The sequence below is a fragment of the Mesocricetus auratus genome, unplaced genomic scaffold (assembly GCF_017639785.1).
Source record: "Mesocricetus auratus isolate SY011 unplaced genomic scaffold, BCM_Maur_2.0 Super-Scaffold_4256, whole genome shotgun sequence".
NCBI classification, from domain to species: domain Eukaryota; kingdom Metazoa; phylum Chordata; class Mammalia; order Rodentia; family Cricetidae; genus Mesocricetus; species Mesocricetus auratus.
In genome coordinates this window covers 15,765,844-15,782,102 of record NW_024429182.1, presented here as the reverse complement: position 1 = coordinate 15,782,102, position 16,259 = coordinate 15,765,844, and the positions used below count along the sequence as shown (strand labels likewise).

Below are 16,259 nucleotides of genomic sequence, written 5' to 3'. Positions count from 1 at the left end.
TTGCAAAACAACCACACACCACTTTATTTAGATCTTTATCTAAAAATGTAAAAAGTGTTAAAAACGTGTTATTCTGAACTTCATTTTTTTTTTTTTGCAGTGCTGAGAACTGAACCTGGGGGTTCACAAAACTTTCAATCTGGGCAGGTGGGGGGGTCAGGAGAGATGTTCAAAGGTCATCCCACCCCAATAGAAAAGGCTAAGCTTCGGGCAACCTGCAGGAGCAAACACAGGGCCTATGGAGAATGCCAGTTCTCTTGGCACCAGTCCAAGTCCCTCCCACCGGCCCCTTCCCAACTCTCCTCTTCAACAAGAACGTTTACAAGTCTTGAAACTCGTCCAGGAACACACAGTGCGGTGCGTGTCGCCTCTAGCAAGCAGCAGCCTAACCTGGGGAAAGAAGTAAGAAGTCAGTGCCTGAGCCTCCGCTGGCTGCCCCCTTAACTCCAGTTCCCCTGACTCACCAAGGCGGGCTAGGGCCTGCCCCTGTGCTTCTTGGCAGGAAGGATGCCACACAGCTTAACTTCCCCCTCCTCGCTCTCATCGTCCTCGCTTTCTTCGGAAAGATCATTGTTTACACAAACTGGTGGGGAGACACAGCACGGGCGGGAGGTCAGGGCCAACCGTCCCCACGCCACTTATTCAATTCCCTGCAGTGCTAGGCTGACAGCGACTCCTTCTTCCAGAGTCCGTCAGCCTAGAAGGGAAGAACGCCAGATACTAAGCCGGAGACGAAGAAAACAAACAACAAACAAACAAGGAGCCTGCCCACATCGCTGGGACAGTGAAAGGCTCTGAGTCCTGGAACCACCATCTGGGATGCAGGATGGGAGGGCCCGCTCGCTCTTCTCACCAATCCGATGCCGGCCAGTGATGCGCACAGGCCCAGAGCCCGACTTCAGGCGGAAGGTTACAGGTGGTTGGAGCTGGAAATCATCCAGACTGAGCTGGAAGACAAGGATGAAAGCCTGATCCACTCTGACCCACTCACCCATCTTGGATTCACACTGAAGTTCTCAATTGTGTCCCACCGTACTCCAATGCATGGACGGCTGCAACTCACCATGGGCTGGCAAGATAACCTGAGATTGGCCACAGGGACTGCAATCTCCTGGTTGTCGTGATCCCGGGCCACAACTTCCACCACATTACACTCGTCCTTGGCCCCCTCGGTAAGGCACAGCTGGAAGTGCGTACAGAACCTCAGAGTCTCAAATGACATGCTACCCTAAAACCTACCCAGACTCGGAGGCACGCAGAGAGAGGGGGAACCATAGGTGACTCCCAACCCAGGGGTGGGGGGGCGGGGAGACAGGTAGATGTCCCCTAGCTCCCTGCATCTCCAGCCCCTTACCATGTTCAATGCCAGCATGTGTTCCGTATCCTCCTCTTCCTCAACCTTGAAAGTGAAGGAGCGGGTGTGGCCGGAGAGCTCACAACCTGCAAGAGCCAGGGCGTTGGCGTGAGCCGTTCGCGCGTGGAGGACAGCGCGTGAGAGAGCGTTTCTCCAACCCCGCCGAACCCGCCCACCCGGCCACGTGCCGCCGCGGGCTGACCGGCCTTTCATTCGCTGAACATTTCTTCCTTAAAACACCTGGGTGGGCGTCCTCCTTGGGCCGTGCAGGCCGCGGAGGGCAGGGTTAGGGAAGCGAGGAACCCTCGGCCCACACCCACGTCGCCCAGCCGCGATCCTCAGCCCAGCATCTCACTCGCCCCGTACCACCCTCTGCCACTCCAGTCTTCAGTACCGAAGAAGAAACTATCCATCGTGACCGGAGCCGGGACTCGCAGGCCTCCCACACCCCCCGCCCGGGCTCGGCTCTCTTGATTCAAGAACGCTAGAGCAGCAGCGGCAGCGCCGGCGGCCATGCTGAAACGGCCTGAGAAGCCCCGCCCCCACACGCACCGAACGCGGCACCTCGGCCAGTTCCGGCCCCGCCCATTAAAGGAGCTGCGCGCAGCGAGGCGTCGGGCACCCGAACTGCCGCACGGGAGAGAGCAGCCGTCACCGCAGCCGCAGCAGGTAGCAAGGCCTCAGAACTCTTCGGGAAGCACAGAATGCGTCCACTCGTTCCCACAGTCCTGAGGACTCTCGTTTCCTCTAGCTCATCACGTGCGGAGACCCTCCCTATCACCCCGGAGTTGCTATGTAGCGACGTCAGTGTAATACACCTTTCGTGGCAAGTCTTCCAGAAAAGTTGTTCAGAGCAGCCATGGTTCCCTTCTCAGGAATTCCCACCCACACCTTTGCCGTCTTTGCGGCCCTCAGGTGAGCTTCCTGCTGGAGATGGAGGCTGTTCCTATCACAGCCGCCCTGGAGCCCCATTTCCCATTAGCTGAGGCACATCCTTAGGACTGTCCTCACATAACTTAGGCTACCCACCCCCACACCCGTATCCCCCATTCTAAGGACAACTCCTGCACTCCCTACACAGAAACTCAGAAGAGACCCCTCTACTTCACAGATTTTAACTGTAGTAAGAGGGCAACTTAAAGACAAATGAATCTTTCTGAGAAAAATTGCAAGTTAGTTCTTTGCTGGGGAAGGCAGGAGGGGAGCGCTGTCTTCAAAATCCAGACTACACAGAAATCGCTTTGGGAAGGGAGACTTGCCTGCCTTGGCTGAGGCATCAAGAGACGGGAGAGCAGAGAAAAGTCATACACTAGCACACAAATTCACTTCAAGTTTTATTTTGCCTCTTGCATGGTCTTCAGATAGTTTTACAGTTCGTTTTCTACAGAAACTGAGCTGTGATTCACACAATCAATGAAATGGTATTCCAACCTTAATATTCATAACCATGGAAGCTGGCACAGCACTTTATCCTAGAGCGATGATGGTAAAAACCTGGACACGTTTCAGGTATGTTCAGATCATTCAAAGTGATTATTGAAAGCCAACATGAAACAAAAAGCAACTGGTTTAATATTCCTGATTCTGTATGAAACTGATTCTGAAACCCTCCAAATAAAAGGTTGTAATTCCCACTGGGGCATAGGTGAGGAACATTAAATAAATGGTCTTAGTATCTAGTAACAATTTTGCCCTTCACCTCAGCCTTCAAAACCAAACTTGATTTCAGTTTTCCAACATAGCCTATCACAATTAGGTTTTTACCCTAAGAGGCTTCTAAGTAAGCACTCTCTCCTGGGCCTCAGTTGGAAGTCACTAGGTACACTAGATATAGTGCTAAATTTAAGACTATCTCAAAAGCTCACACTGGAGTTCTATAAAAGTAAATGTTCAAGTTTCCTTTTCTCTCTCTCCCCACCCCTCAGCTCAAAGATCAAAAGCTGATGAAAAACTAGAGGGAAGATAACAAAATACTGTTGAAATCTATAAAGACACTAGCTAGCCATGATTTCAAAACAAACAAAAAAAAAACAAAACAAACCCTGCAGAGACCATCTGCCAGCTTCATGCTTAAACCCTTAAATTCACCAAATCTAAATTAAAATACATGAAGTTTTCTGAACTTCTGATTAAAAGAAAAAGTATACCTATGGTTAACATATACTTATTCTTTCTTTTAAAAATTAGATACAAACATGCAGGAATTAAAGACTGATTCAATTAAACCAGTAGTTAACAGGTCTTGAGAGAACATGACAACTGTTCTAAGGGCAAAAGAGACCACTTTTGAGTCAGTCCCTTTACTTACCCTTACTTTGACAACAGTGTCAGAACATTTCACATGCGGATCTGCTATGAAGGTTAACCTTCAGAAGTAATGCACTTCCCAATAGATTTGAGTCCTATAAAGCTGACAATCTCCACGAACAGCCGTGGCCTATCTCTATGTGGGAGGCATTCTGAAGACAAACATGAAATCTACCATCCACTGGTTTACATTATTCAAAGTGCCATCTAAAACCAACACCTTTCATTTTCAAAGGAAAAAAAAAACAGTAAACAAAAAGAACAGTCAGATTACAGCTATAGTCTATATACAAAGAAATTTACATGTTTGTCAATTTAGGCCTTTGCCACAAACAAATGCACATTTGTCCCTACAAAGTACAACTGCCTGAACCAACATCACAGAGATAGTTAGCCAGAGCTTTACAAAAAGCAGAAAAATTGCCTCAAATTGGAACCCCACTAATTCTTTGTCATTCCTGCCATGTCTCCAAAGAACAGAGACAGTTCATTCAGCACCAAGGAGAACAAAGAGTGGCCTTCATTACTCTTAGGTGAGAAATGCAACCACACTGGATGCAGAAAATAGTGCTGACTACATTTATTTAAGATCCTATCCCTACAGAGCCCCATAAGAGGTCCTGACTCCTAACCCAAGACCCAAAGGAGGGACACACCACATCTGTTTCCCACAGGATATGCAGCAGTACTATCTTCCAACCAGTGAGCAGTCTGAACATGGCATGGTGAGTTCTACAGTCATCTTTGTTTCCAATTCAACTGGCTGATCTGTTACGGCTTCAGCGACTGAACTGTGCGAAGACCTCAACCACCAACCACAAGGTGGGGTTAAGAGACTGAACAGTTCACAGTGCCAACCAATGTCACAGGCTCCGACCAAGTATAACCACATCCTTTGGAAATCCTTCCATCTTTGCAATTTCAAAACAGCCTAACTTGCTGTAAAATTCCAGAATTCTTTTATCATCTGGTCTTACTTCACAGAAAGCCCCCCGGGATCCTAGAAATAAAACAAAATGTTTTAAATGTAAGTAAATATATAATATAACCATGAATCATATTTAATATAGATGAAAGCTTTATCTATCCCTAAATTTCTTATCACTACATTCATTTATTTGTATAGCTATACTTATAACTTGGAGCTATAGTCCAAACCTCACAATGTTCATTAAAATTTTTTGGAAACAGGATTTTTCTGTGTAGGCCATGGCTGTCCTGGAACTCACTCTGTGGGCCAGTCTGGCCTCAAGTTCACAGAGATCCACCTGCCTCTGCCTCCCAGTGCTGGGATTTAACAGTGTGCCACCACTTCATCGATTACTGTGTTTGTTGTTTTTGTTTTTGAGATAAGGGCTAACTGTGTGGCCCCGGCTGCTCACTCTGAACTCAGGAGATCCACCTGCCTCTGGGCTGGTATTAAAGCATGTGCAGTTAGTAAAACTCTTTCCACAAAAGAAAATTCTTTGAGAAATGGGCATTGAAAGTAAATATAAGCACCCAATACACTTTTAGAACCTACTCTAGCCTGTCACAAGCCTGTGTATCATAATGTTGGACATTGCTTTAAACAATTACTTATGCTCTGTGTATATGTTTAGGGGCAGAGGTTAGGTGTGCAAGTTAGAAGACAACTGCAGTGGAATCTTTTTCTACACTACGAGTAAGTATTACTCTACTCTCATTGGCTAATAAAAAGCTGACTGGCCAGTAGCTGGGCAGGAAGTTAGGTGGGAAAACCAAACTGAGAATCATAGGAAGGAGGAGGGCAAGTGAGGAGCCAGCCAGCCCAGGAAGCAAGATGTGCTAGAGGGCAGATAAAGCTACAAACCCCGTGGCAAAGCACAGATTAATAGAAATAGGTTAATTTAAATGTAAGAGCTAGTTAGTAATAAGCCTGAGTTATCAGTGGAGCATTTAAAATTCATGCTCGGCCTGAGTCAACTGTGTGGGAACTGGCAAGCAGGAGGAAAGTGTCCATTTACAGACAACTTGCACGAGTGGGCTCTCTCCGCCACATGGGTCCCAGAGACGGAACTCGGGTCTTTCCGTTTGTCAGCAATTGCCTTTACTCAGCAGGCCCATGCATATTCTTCAGACATAGTTAATGTCTGTAACATTTCATCCTAAGTAAACACTGAGAATTATCCTCTTTCAAAGTTGAATTAGTCTACAAAGTGAATGTAACTAATTCAAATAATATATAAATGCAATAATAAACAAGGTGCGTTCTGTTTAATTTTTCCTTTCTACAGGGTCTCACAATGTAGCCTTGGCTAGACTAGAACTCAACTATGTAAACCAGGATAGCCTCAAACTCACAGCCCCACTTGCTTCTGCCTCCTGAGTGTTGGGACTAACAGTATGTGCCTCCATGAGTGGTTTACAAGGTGAATTTTTTATTATCAGCAGCTATCTGGGAGGCTAAGGCAGGAGGATCACTAGTTCAAGAACTACCTAGACTACCATGAGTTCAGACATATCTCAAAAACTGAGAGACACTGTCTCAAAGTGAAAAAAAGAAGGGGGGAACCTAGAAAAGTTGGCTCTGTGGTTAAGAGCACTTGCTCTCTTTTTTTTTTTTTTTTTTGGTTTTTCGAGACAGGGTTTCTCTGTGGCTTTGGAGGCTGTAGACCAGGCTGGCCTCGAACTCACAGAGATCCACCTGCCTCTGCCTCCCGAGTGCTGGGATTAAAGGCGTGCGCCACCAACGCCCGGCGAGCACTTGCTCTTGTAGAGAACCTGGGTTCAATTCCCACGACCTACATGGTGGCTCACAACTTTGTCTTGCCAGTACAAGAGGATTACCTTCTCACCTGGGGGTACTAGGCACTCACATACATAGAACAGAGACACATGTAGACAAAACACTAATTCACATAAAATAATTTTAAAAAAAATTTTAAGGCTGGGAGGTAAAGGTCAATGGTGTCTACCTACTGATGCCCTAGATTCAATCTCCCATGGTGCAAAATGCAAACACAACCATTTGGGGGTTGGGTGGACGGTGCTAGGGGAACAATTTGGGGGTTGGGTGGACAGTGCTAGGGGAGCAAGCCATGGCTTTGTGCATACTAGGTGTTTTCCACATCACCAGACTCTACAACTCTGAAAACGGCTTGACTAGTCACCTTCCTACCAGTCAAGGGCTAACTTTTGTTGAGACAGGTTATTACCATGTAGCTTGGGCTAGCCCTGAACTTGTAATCCCCCTTACTTCAGTTTCTCAAATTCTGGGATTGTGTGTACCCACAATGTTCTGCCTTAAAACTTATTCTTCCATTTTAAAAGGCTGCTTAAAAAATGCTCAAGAACTACTATCTTGGGCCCTAAGAGTCTAAAACATGTTGCTCTATTCCATTACTTTTTTCATAGCACTGATGGTAAAGCAAGGAATTTGCGAAGGTTCCATTTAGGTAATATATTCTAACAAAAAATTGTACCAAGTTTCTTCATTTGGTAAATTTAATTTTCACCCATTTATGAGCCTCTGAGCAAAATGAATGTCATGTGTTCCTTTTTCACAAGGGTCAAAATTAGTATTCATGCTATAAAAGAACAAAAGCATTTTTCAAATGCACACTACTGAACTCTTATACCAGTAATACCTCAAAATAAGCAGTAAGCCAGACAGAGCAGGTGCAGACCCAGGTACTTAAGAGGCAGGAAGGCAGTTTGAGTCCAAGAATTTGGGGCAACCTGGGCAATGTAATAGTAAGACCACACAGCACCCCCAAAAGGCACACACAAACACTGGGGAGGAGAGCAATGCAACTGTAAAGAAACTATCACTGTGAGTGCATGTGCCACGGCACACGTGACCCCAGAGGACTCTGGAAACTCAACTCAGGTCAGCAGGCTTTTTTAAAAGACCCGTGTGCCATGGCATGTATGTGTAAGTCAAGGAAAGCAGGCTATCAGTCTGGCATCTTTGAACAAGGGCCTTCATCTGATGGGCCCTCTCCTCTTCCCATCTGTGTCACTGTCATCCTTCCCAACCCCGCTTTTGTGGAGAGGGCTTCACTATGCAGCCCAACCTGGCCTGGACCTTGCAGCAATCCTAGCTTCTTGAGTGCTAAGGGTTCCAAGAGTGACCAGACCTAGCTTTCTTTTTCTGTGAGAAATGTCAGCACTCAGGAAGCTGAAAGAGAAGAGTGCATAGGGCTCTAGGACAGGCTGTGACAAAAAGGGCAAAATAAAATACTTTAAAATAATACAGACTTGGTGAGATGGTTCAGTGAGTAAAGGCACCAGTCACCAAGCCTGCTCACCTGAGTTTGATCCCTAGGAACCACATCACATGTAAAAGTAAAGAATCAATTCCTACAAATCTTCCTCTGGCTTCTGCTCACATACCCATACACAATCATACCCACAAGATGAGTAAAAGTATTTTTAAAGACTCTCTCGCTCAAATGACACAACCTTGTACTCACCATTCGCCTTCAGTGAAGACAGGAGACAAGCCATCATGCTTTTAGCAACACTTGGGTCTGTAACTTTTTTGTGAATATCCATCTTTATCAGAGAAGGGAAGTTGGCAAGGAAAGTTTCTGGCAAAACCTCCTGCTCTTCATGGAAACTCAACATTATTTTCTACAAAATACAAAAAAAAACTTTTTTATTTCAAGTTACTTTTATCTGTCTCCCAGAACTCAGGAAAGGAAAGCAGCGTTAACTTTGCCAGCACAGCAAGAACCAATTAGCTTACAATTCTAAATGTGTATCTATGGCCAAGGATACAAGGGACCAACAGTCTGGAGGGTTTGATAGATTGGGAGTTAAGAACACTTGCTGAAGTTATAAGGGCTGGAGTTCAGGATCCCAGCACCCATGTAAGATGCAAGGCAGCTAGTACATGACTATAACCCTGCTTTCAAGAAGCTGGAATTAGAGTTGAATCTTGTTGGCTTCTTTTTCTTTTTTTTTTAAGGTTTATTTATTATGTATACGGTATTCAGCCTACATGTATGCCTGCAGGCCATAAGAGGGCGGTAGATCTCATTACAGATGATTGTGAGCCACCATGTGGTTGCTGGGAATTGAACTCAGGACCTCTGGAAAAGCAGTGCTCTTAACCACTGAACCGTCTCTCCAGCCCTCTTGCTGGCTTCCTGACCATCTGAGAAAATAAATGTGAACCCTAGGTTCAACTTGCCTTAAAGTGGAAGAGGACACAATCATTCAGTGTTGAGTTCTGGCTTCCATACATGCACAGAGGTACATATATATTTATACTTCATACAAACACAAAAGTTAAATCTTTAAAAACTAAAATGGTTTGTTTAGACCAAGTAACAACAGCTGTTCATGCCTATACTCCAGTCAGCCTAGTCTACAAGAGTAAGTTCCAGGAGGGAGATTATGTCTCAAGCTTAGCATGTGTGAAGCTGGAGACTCAATCCTCAGCAACACATAGACTTTAAAAATCTGCCAAGTGGTGGTGGCACACGCCTTTAATCTCAGCACTTGGGAGGCAGAACCAGGTGGATCTCTATGTTTTCAAGGCCAGCCCAGTCTTCAGAGCAAGTTCGGGCTACACAGAGAAACTCTGTCTCAAAAAACCCAAAACAAATAAAAATCTAGGGCCTAACATGATGGCACACACTTTTAATCCCAGCAATTGGGAGTTGGAGGCAGGAAGATAAAGGCTAGTCTGGTCTACATAAGACCCTGTCTTGAAAAAACAAAACAAAACAAACAAACAAACAAAAACCCGAAAATCTAAGTCAGTTATTCATGAGGACAGGAATATCCTGAGTCCAAAAGGTTCAAGGTTAGCCAGGGCAGTAACACATAATAAAACTTCATTTTAAGCCGGGTGTTGGTGGCGCACGCCTTTAATCCCAGCACTCGGGAGGCAGAGGCAGGAGGGTCACTGTGAGTTAGAGGCCAGCATCCAGGATAGCCTCCAAAAAACAAAAAAACAAAAAACAAAAAAAAAAAAAACGGAGAAAACCCTGTCTCGAAAAACCAAATAAATAAATAAATAAAATAAAACTTCATTAAAAAAAACCAGACAAATATTCAATGTGGAAATCTGAATTAGACACTGGAACAAATGAAAGATGTTAGTAGGAAAACTGGTGCATAGTGTGAAATTTAGTTCATAATGACATGACAGCAGAGGCTTCTTAGGGTTGAGAAATGTCTAAAATGAACAAGGAACAGACGAACTCCTTACTAATTTAAAAAATTTCTGGAAATCTACAAATTACTTAAAATAACATTTAAAAACTTTGTGTACTATATGCACAAAATGTGAATATACTTAGAATAAAAGAACCAGGGTAAGCTAAGAAAAAAGGAGTTGCAGATAGATGCAGGTCAGGGACAGAGCTGAGGTCTTACTGAAAGCGGCAGGGCTGCAGCAGCATCACTCAAGCAAAGGAAATCCTCATCACCAAATGGGCTGCCTGGTCAAGGACATGCAGATCATACCTGGAGGAAATCAACCTATTCTCCCAGCCCATCAAGGAAGCTGAGATTACTGGTTTTTTCCTGGAAGCATCCCTTTAAGGATGAGGGGTTTTGCTTATTTCTGCCAATGCGAACACAGATCTGGGCCAACCAGACCAGGCTTAGGGTTTGTGTCACTAATGGGAACTCACTCTGGTCCTGTTAGTCTTAGATGTTGAGTGCTCCAGGAGGTATTGCTATCCAAAGGGCTATTTACCTTGGTCAAGCTTTCCACTGTCCTTGTGTGGAGAGGCTACCGGGGCTTTAAGACTAGCATGCCCCACACTGTCCCATGCAAGGTGACAAGGTTCTGTGGCCCCACAGGCAATGGCATAATCTAATCTCTCCTGTTAAGCCACTACTGATGACTATTGCACATCAACCAGGGACCGTGCTGCTGCCCAGGGCAACTCTGCCAAGACTTACTGCTGTCTGATGCCCCAAACCAAGTCTCCCTAACAAGAATTCTCCCATCATCTTATATAAACTCATACTAGAATCTCTACTCAAAAGATCCAGGCTCCAGCCGGGCGTTGGCGCACGCCTTTAATCCCAGCACTTGGGAGGCAGAGACAGGCGGATCACTGTGAGTTCGAGACCAGCCTGGTCTACCGAGTGAGTTCCAGGACAGGCTCCAAAACAATACAGAGAAACCCTGTCTCGAAAAACAAAAACAAAAACAAAAACAAAAGATCCAGGCTCCAGTTGTGGCCAACACACAGGATCACTATGCAGAAAAAGTAAATCGAATTAAGACTGTTTAAAAAAGACCATCAGCTACCAAGTGGTGGGTCTTACCTGTAACCTTAACATTTGGGAGGTGGAGGGAGGAGGATCAGGAGTTCAAGGCCGACCTTGAATTTGAAACAGCCTTGACTACACATGACCCTGTCTCAAATAACCAAAATCCAGAAGTAAGCACATGAAAGATAGCTAAGCAGCTAAAGGCTCTCGCTGACTTCCAAAGGATCCCAAGGATCACATCACATAGCCACACCTAACTCCAGGTGCATAGACAAACAAGCAAACAAAACACCCCCATACACAAACTCTGGAAAAATTAAAATAGCGGTCTGCTAGGGCTGTTACACAGAGAAACCCTGTCTTGGGGAGAAAAAACAAAAAACCATCAAGATTATAACTGTGAGTACATCACACAGGAGGCATAGGCCAGCGTAGTCTACATGAATTTACCAAAACAAACAAAAAAGCACGTACATTTTTTTTATGTTTTTAAAGCAATAATTTCCCTTGTCTTTCTGGCTACATAGACCAGGCTGGCCTCAAACTATCTGTGTCTGCCTCCTGAATGCTGAGAAAAAAAAGATATATAACCACTATACTTGGTGATTTTTACATTTTAATTTCTTAAAATTACCATAATATAAAATCACTGTATTACCTCAGCCTCTGAGAGCTCTTTGTCACCATTTGGCTTGGTGTACTTTTCCTGCATGAAGGGAATCCAGGAAATTTTACATTTTTTAATGAAGGGTGTCACATCTACAGTGCCTAAGGCATAACCACAAATGCCATCTTCATCTTCTAGGACAAAACAGTAATCCAGGCTGAGGGAAAGCAGTCCTCCTACTAACCTGCTCAGAAGGAAGGAAGCCAGAGTGAGCTTGTAAGTTATTAACATAGAATTCACAATTTATTGATTATTATTATTATTATTGAGACAGGGTTTCTCTGTGTAGCCTTGGCTATCCTGGAACTCACTGTGTAGACCAGGCTGGCCTCGACTCACAGGGAACGGCTGCCTCTGCCTTCTGAGCGCAGGGATTAAAGACGCTCACCACCACTGCCCAGCCGGTCCAACAAACTTAAGTCTATGAAAACTAATTTTTGGATAAAAGAAACAGACATACACATTCATTTATACTCATTTCCAGATTTAACTAAGACTAAACTGGAACTTAAATAACCTTTAGTCAACACCTCCCCTTAACCTGCTACATGAAGTTATCTATTCTCCAATCCCAACAGGCATCACATACTTGTCTCCAATAAGGTCCGGCTGACTCTGAAAAGGTAAGCCCACTCCATCATCATACATTTCTCTGCAAATCTTGTACACAGAAGCCTGAAAATATAATCTAGTTAGTGAGCACACCAAGACAAATGTCAAAAATGAGTATCAACAGCCATGTGTGGCAGTGTACATGGGAAGCTGAGGCAGGAGGATTGCAGGCTATAAATCAGGTTACAACTATGGATTACAAACCAACTGTCTCAGAAAAGGAATTACAAAACTGGGGGTTGGGGGGATGTGTGGCTTATCAGAAACGTCACCTGGGTGGTGGTGGTGGGAAATCACCACTTATTTATTTGTTTGTTTATTTATTTATGTCTTGTTTTGGGTTTTTTGGGGGGCAAGGTTTCTGGCCCTGGTTGTACTGTAAACCAGTCTGACCTCAAACTCAGAGATCCGCCTGCCTCTGCCTCCCAAGTGATGGGATTAAAAATATGAACCACTCCTACCCAGCTAGAAAAATCACCTTTGTTTTATTAAGTATTATTGAAATGGGCTTATAGCTCAGTGGTACAACGCTCACCTAGCATATACACTAGATACCTAGCACTAAAACTTTAGGTCACACCTGTAAACTGCTCAGAAGCAGCAGGGCATTAATAAAGACTGAAAATTGTTAGAAACCTTTACTTTCTATTGTCTTCAAAACTGTGTCCATGTGTGGGGTAGGTGCACTTGAGGGCAGGTACTCTGAGGAGCTGCGAACTTTGGGAAGCGAATGGCTGCGCTCTTAACCACTGAGCCATCTCTCCAGCCTGGAGATGGGTTTCCAAAATAAAGTGAGGATTCAAAACCAGTCAACTTTTTTTTTTGGTTTCTCTGTATTGTTTTGGAGGCTGTCGGTCCAGCCCAGCCTCGAACTCACAGAGATCCGCCTCCCTCTGCCTCCCGAGTGCTGGGATTAAAGGTGTGCACCACCACCGCCTGGCCTCAAAACCAGTCAACTTTTTTTTTTTTTTTGGTTTTTCGAGACAGGGTTTCTCTGTGGCTTTGGAGGCTGTCCTGGAACCAGTCAACTTTTTAAGAGACTCTCATTCGTTTTTTGAAGACAGGGTCTCACTACACAGTCCAAGTTCGCCTTAGACTCAAGTTCTGAAACTAAATGCAAGGGCCACAAGGGCCTGCTAGTTTTTCACTTTTTTTTTGGGGGGGGGGCACACTGGTGTTTTGCCTGCACTTATATCTGCGTGAGGGTGTTGGATTCCTTGGAACTGGTGTTATAGACAGTTGTGAGCTGCCATGTGGGTGCTGAAAATTGAACCTAGGTCCTCTGGAAGAACAGGCAATGCTCTTAACTGTTGAGCCCCTAGACTTTCACTTTTTGTAATAGTTCCACAATGCTTTAAACATGTTACTGTCTTTGAACAGACTTGCTTACTTTCTCTAAATGACTGATTGCCAACAGCCAGTAAGCAATTTACTACAGAAAATTAAAGGACATACGAGAAAAATCAGTCAAGGATAACATAATTAAGACACACTGTTTTGCAATCCCTACTGTGAATTAGACATTTGATTTATTTATTGGGCTTTTTTAGATAGGTCTCACACCACAGTTCATTGTCCTAGAATGTACCATGCATGGCCCAAGCTGGCCTTGAACTTGCACCAATTCTTCTGCCTCAATATCGTGAGTGCTAGGATTATAATCATGAGCCACCAAAACCCACTCAACCTCCCAAATAATGGGATTAAAGGTGCACACCAACACACTCAGTCTTCATTTTCAGTTTTTAAAGGGAAGAATTAAAGGACTCAACTTGAGTTATTAAAGTTTTTTTTTTGTTTTTTGTTTTTTGTTTTTTTTTGGTTTTTCGAGACAGGGTTTCTCTGTGGCTTTGGAGGCTGCCCTGGAACTAGCTCTTATAGGCCAAGCTGGCCTCGAACTCATAGAGATCCGCCTGCCTCTGCCTCCCAAGTGCTGGGATTAAAGGCGTGCGCCACCAACGCCCGGCTTGAGTTATTAAAGTTCTAAAGGAGGGGCTGGAGAGACAGCTCAGAGGTTAAAAGCACTTGTTTGGTCTTCCAGAGGTTTTGAGTTCAATTCCCAGCAACCACATAGTGGCTTACAACCATCTGTAATGGTGCCCTCTTTAGGAGTGCAGGCAGAAGGACATATGCTGCATACATAAAAAATAACTAAATCTTAAAAAAATAATAAACCACGAAGGAAGTAAATGCCTTAGGCTCTTCCCTCAAATTTTTACTAAATTTACCCCTCCAGGGCTCAATATTTTAATCAACTTCCTAATCTCAGGTTGGTATTTAAGAGCTGGGGAGTTTAGTCACAATTCTGATCTGAAATCTTGTCCCCTGCCAATGGCTATATGATTAGCCAAATGTCTAAAGCTTGATATGCAGCTGACAGGCTTCTGGACAAAAGTGAGGTGAGGCCTGCTGGACAAAGCAGGGATTCTGAAGGGTACAATTTAACTGGCCGGCTTTACTTTCTAGCAGTCATGGGGTAAGCAGCTTTGCTCTATTCTGCCATTGGACCATGATGTAATGACATGCAATAATAGAGCTGGCTGCCCACAAACTGAATCCATGAACAAAACAAAATCATCCTTTGTCTTTGTTTTTAAGACAGGTTCTCGCCATGCAGCCTTAGATGACCTGAAACACACTATGTAGACTAAGTAGGCCTCAAAAACAGAGGGCTGGTGTGTCAGTGATGACTGAGAGTCAGACCCCTAACCCCGTAAGTACACAGAGAAGTGAGCAGTAGTTTAAGACACAGAAGCAATTCTTGTAACCATCTAGTTCAAAGGAAGGCTGTAAATGAGCACTTAACTATACACCAAGTTGATAGGTAGAAAATTACCTCGTCTTTAGGAAAATAAGGTCTGATAGTATAAACTTTGGAGGTAGGCGTCAGTGGAGGTGGTTGAAAAAAGAGATCATTTGCCCCATCAATTGGCAATAAACGCTGTAGGAAGGAAAAAAGGGGAGACCGATTAGTGTTGAGAATACACCATTTCTTTCAATGAGTGTGCACTGCAGAGTACCAACTTAACATTAACTGGCTACTGCAGGCATACCTAAAGAAGAGGGGTGCACTACACTTTACTAATATAATACCTCTTTCCTGGGGGAGGGGTGTTTCAGAATAGAAATTACCCAAACTGCCTTACACAGCTTTAATGGCATAATAGAAATCTAATTTTATAATCAAAACAAAACAAAAAACAAAACTACTCCAATGATGACATAAATTGTTTTAAAAACCAATCTTAAATGAACCATCTTCTACTACAAGATGGCAGAGCAGACTGTGAGGAGGAGAGGTTTGGTCTGAAGAGGGTTATCTGTCCAGGAGACGCTTTATCCCCAAAGCAATGCGCTTCAGTTTGCTGTGCGCAGCAGAGCACCTGTTGGGGGAGAAAAGTAGAGCGCCTGAAAGTCCATGAACAAATGCCAAGAGCAAGAACACTGTCTGTTTTGTTCAGACCGTCAGTAGCAGAGTGTCTTATTTTTAAAGTGTATTTGTTAAGTAACCAAGGAACCACCCTTTAAGCCTCTATTGTCCACTTGCATTAATAAGCCATCATTTTGTTCATGGAGTTTCCACTGGCAGACAAGCATGCGCGCATTGTGCATTGCGGGCGCAGATTTAAATGCTGTGCGACCTGCAAAGAAACAATGTGAAGTGTACACCTAGAGCCGCAGCGCTTCGCAGGCGCGGGGGGATTGACAGCATCTCCTTCAGAAATTACTGTGAAAGAGGAGGAAAATTTGATTTAAAATCCAGCTATGTAACTAAATCGAATTTGGGACTAGAAAGCCTTCGGCAGACCAATCCTTCCAGCCATCTGATGCGCAACATAAGGTTTCTCATAAAACAAAGAAAATGTCAATTCAGTTGTGAATTCATATTGATACCTGGAACTCTCCTGCTAGACCACCTCTAAAGGCCCAGGGCTCTTGGTCTCCAATTAAGAACTGTGCTGAAGAATGACTACGACACCCTGTTGAGATCAGATCCAAGCGGAGAACGTTACAGAAAAGGGATTTCCTGGGGTCTCAAATGTCCAACAAACCAACACACACTGGAAATAGCTTCTCTATAAGTACTAATTCCGGGGTTTCAAGGCAAGGCTGTGA

The 16,259-nt window shown here is 44.3% G+C and overlaps 2 protein-coding genes across 2 annotated transcripts in view; both read right to left on the bottom strand.

Annotated features, from left to right (window-relative positions):
- On the bottom strand, window positions 1-1,904 carry Npm3 (nucleophosmin/nucleoplasmin 3). Its single transcript, XM_005063524.4, has 6 exons — window positions 1,749-1,904; window positions 1,355-1,440; window positions 1,064-1,183; window positions 854-947; window positions 465-583; window positions 1-390 (listed from the first exon to the last, which is right to left on the bottom strand). The coding sequence occupies exons 1-5, from the start codon at window positions 1,867-1,869 to the stop codon at window positions 474-476; spliced, it is 531 nt and encodes a 176-aa protein (XP_005063581.1). The 5' UTR covers window positions 1,870-1,904; the 3' UTR covers window positions 1-390; window positions 465-473.
- Window positions 1,905-2,675: 771 nt separating this feature from the next.
- The window catches only part of Oga (O-GlcNAcase), a 36,670-nt gene continuing 23,086 nt past the window's right edge, over window positions 2,676-16,259 (bottom strand). The window contains exons 11-16 of the mRNA XM_005063522.4: window positions 16,038-16,123; window positions 14,980-15,084; window positions 12,121-12,206; window positions 11,523-11,715; window positions 8,098-8,257; window positions 2,676-4,661 (exon numbers count right to left, since the gene is read on the bottom strand). Of these exons, the coding sequence (XP_005063579.1) occupies window positions 4,525-4,661; window positions 8,098-8,257; window positions 11,523-11,715; window positions 12,121-12,206; window positions 14,980-15,084; window positions 16,038-16,123 (767 nt within the window). The 3' untranslated portion in view covers window positions 2,676-4,524. The remainder of the gene's footprint in view (window positions 4,662-8,097; window positions 8,258-11,522; window positions 11,716-12,120; window positions 12,207-14,979; window positions 15,085-16,037; window positions 16,124-16,259) is intronic.

Bases quoted from the DNA above. Each gene is read 5' to 3' on its own strand.
- Npm3 (XM_005063524.4), bottom strand. From the start codon at position 1,869: ATGGCCGCCGGCGCTGCCGCTGCTGCTCTAGCGTTCTTGAATCAAGAG. The intron at 1,441-1,748 runs GTACTGAAGACT...TGGCTCTTGCAG, and splicing joins GATGGATAGTTTCTTCTTCG to GTTGTGAGCTCTCCGGCCAC. The intron at 584-853 runs GTGAGAAGAGCG...TCTCCCCACCAG, and splicing joins CACTGGCCGGCATCGGATTG to TTTGTGTAAACAATGATCTT.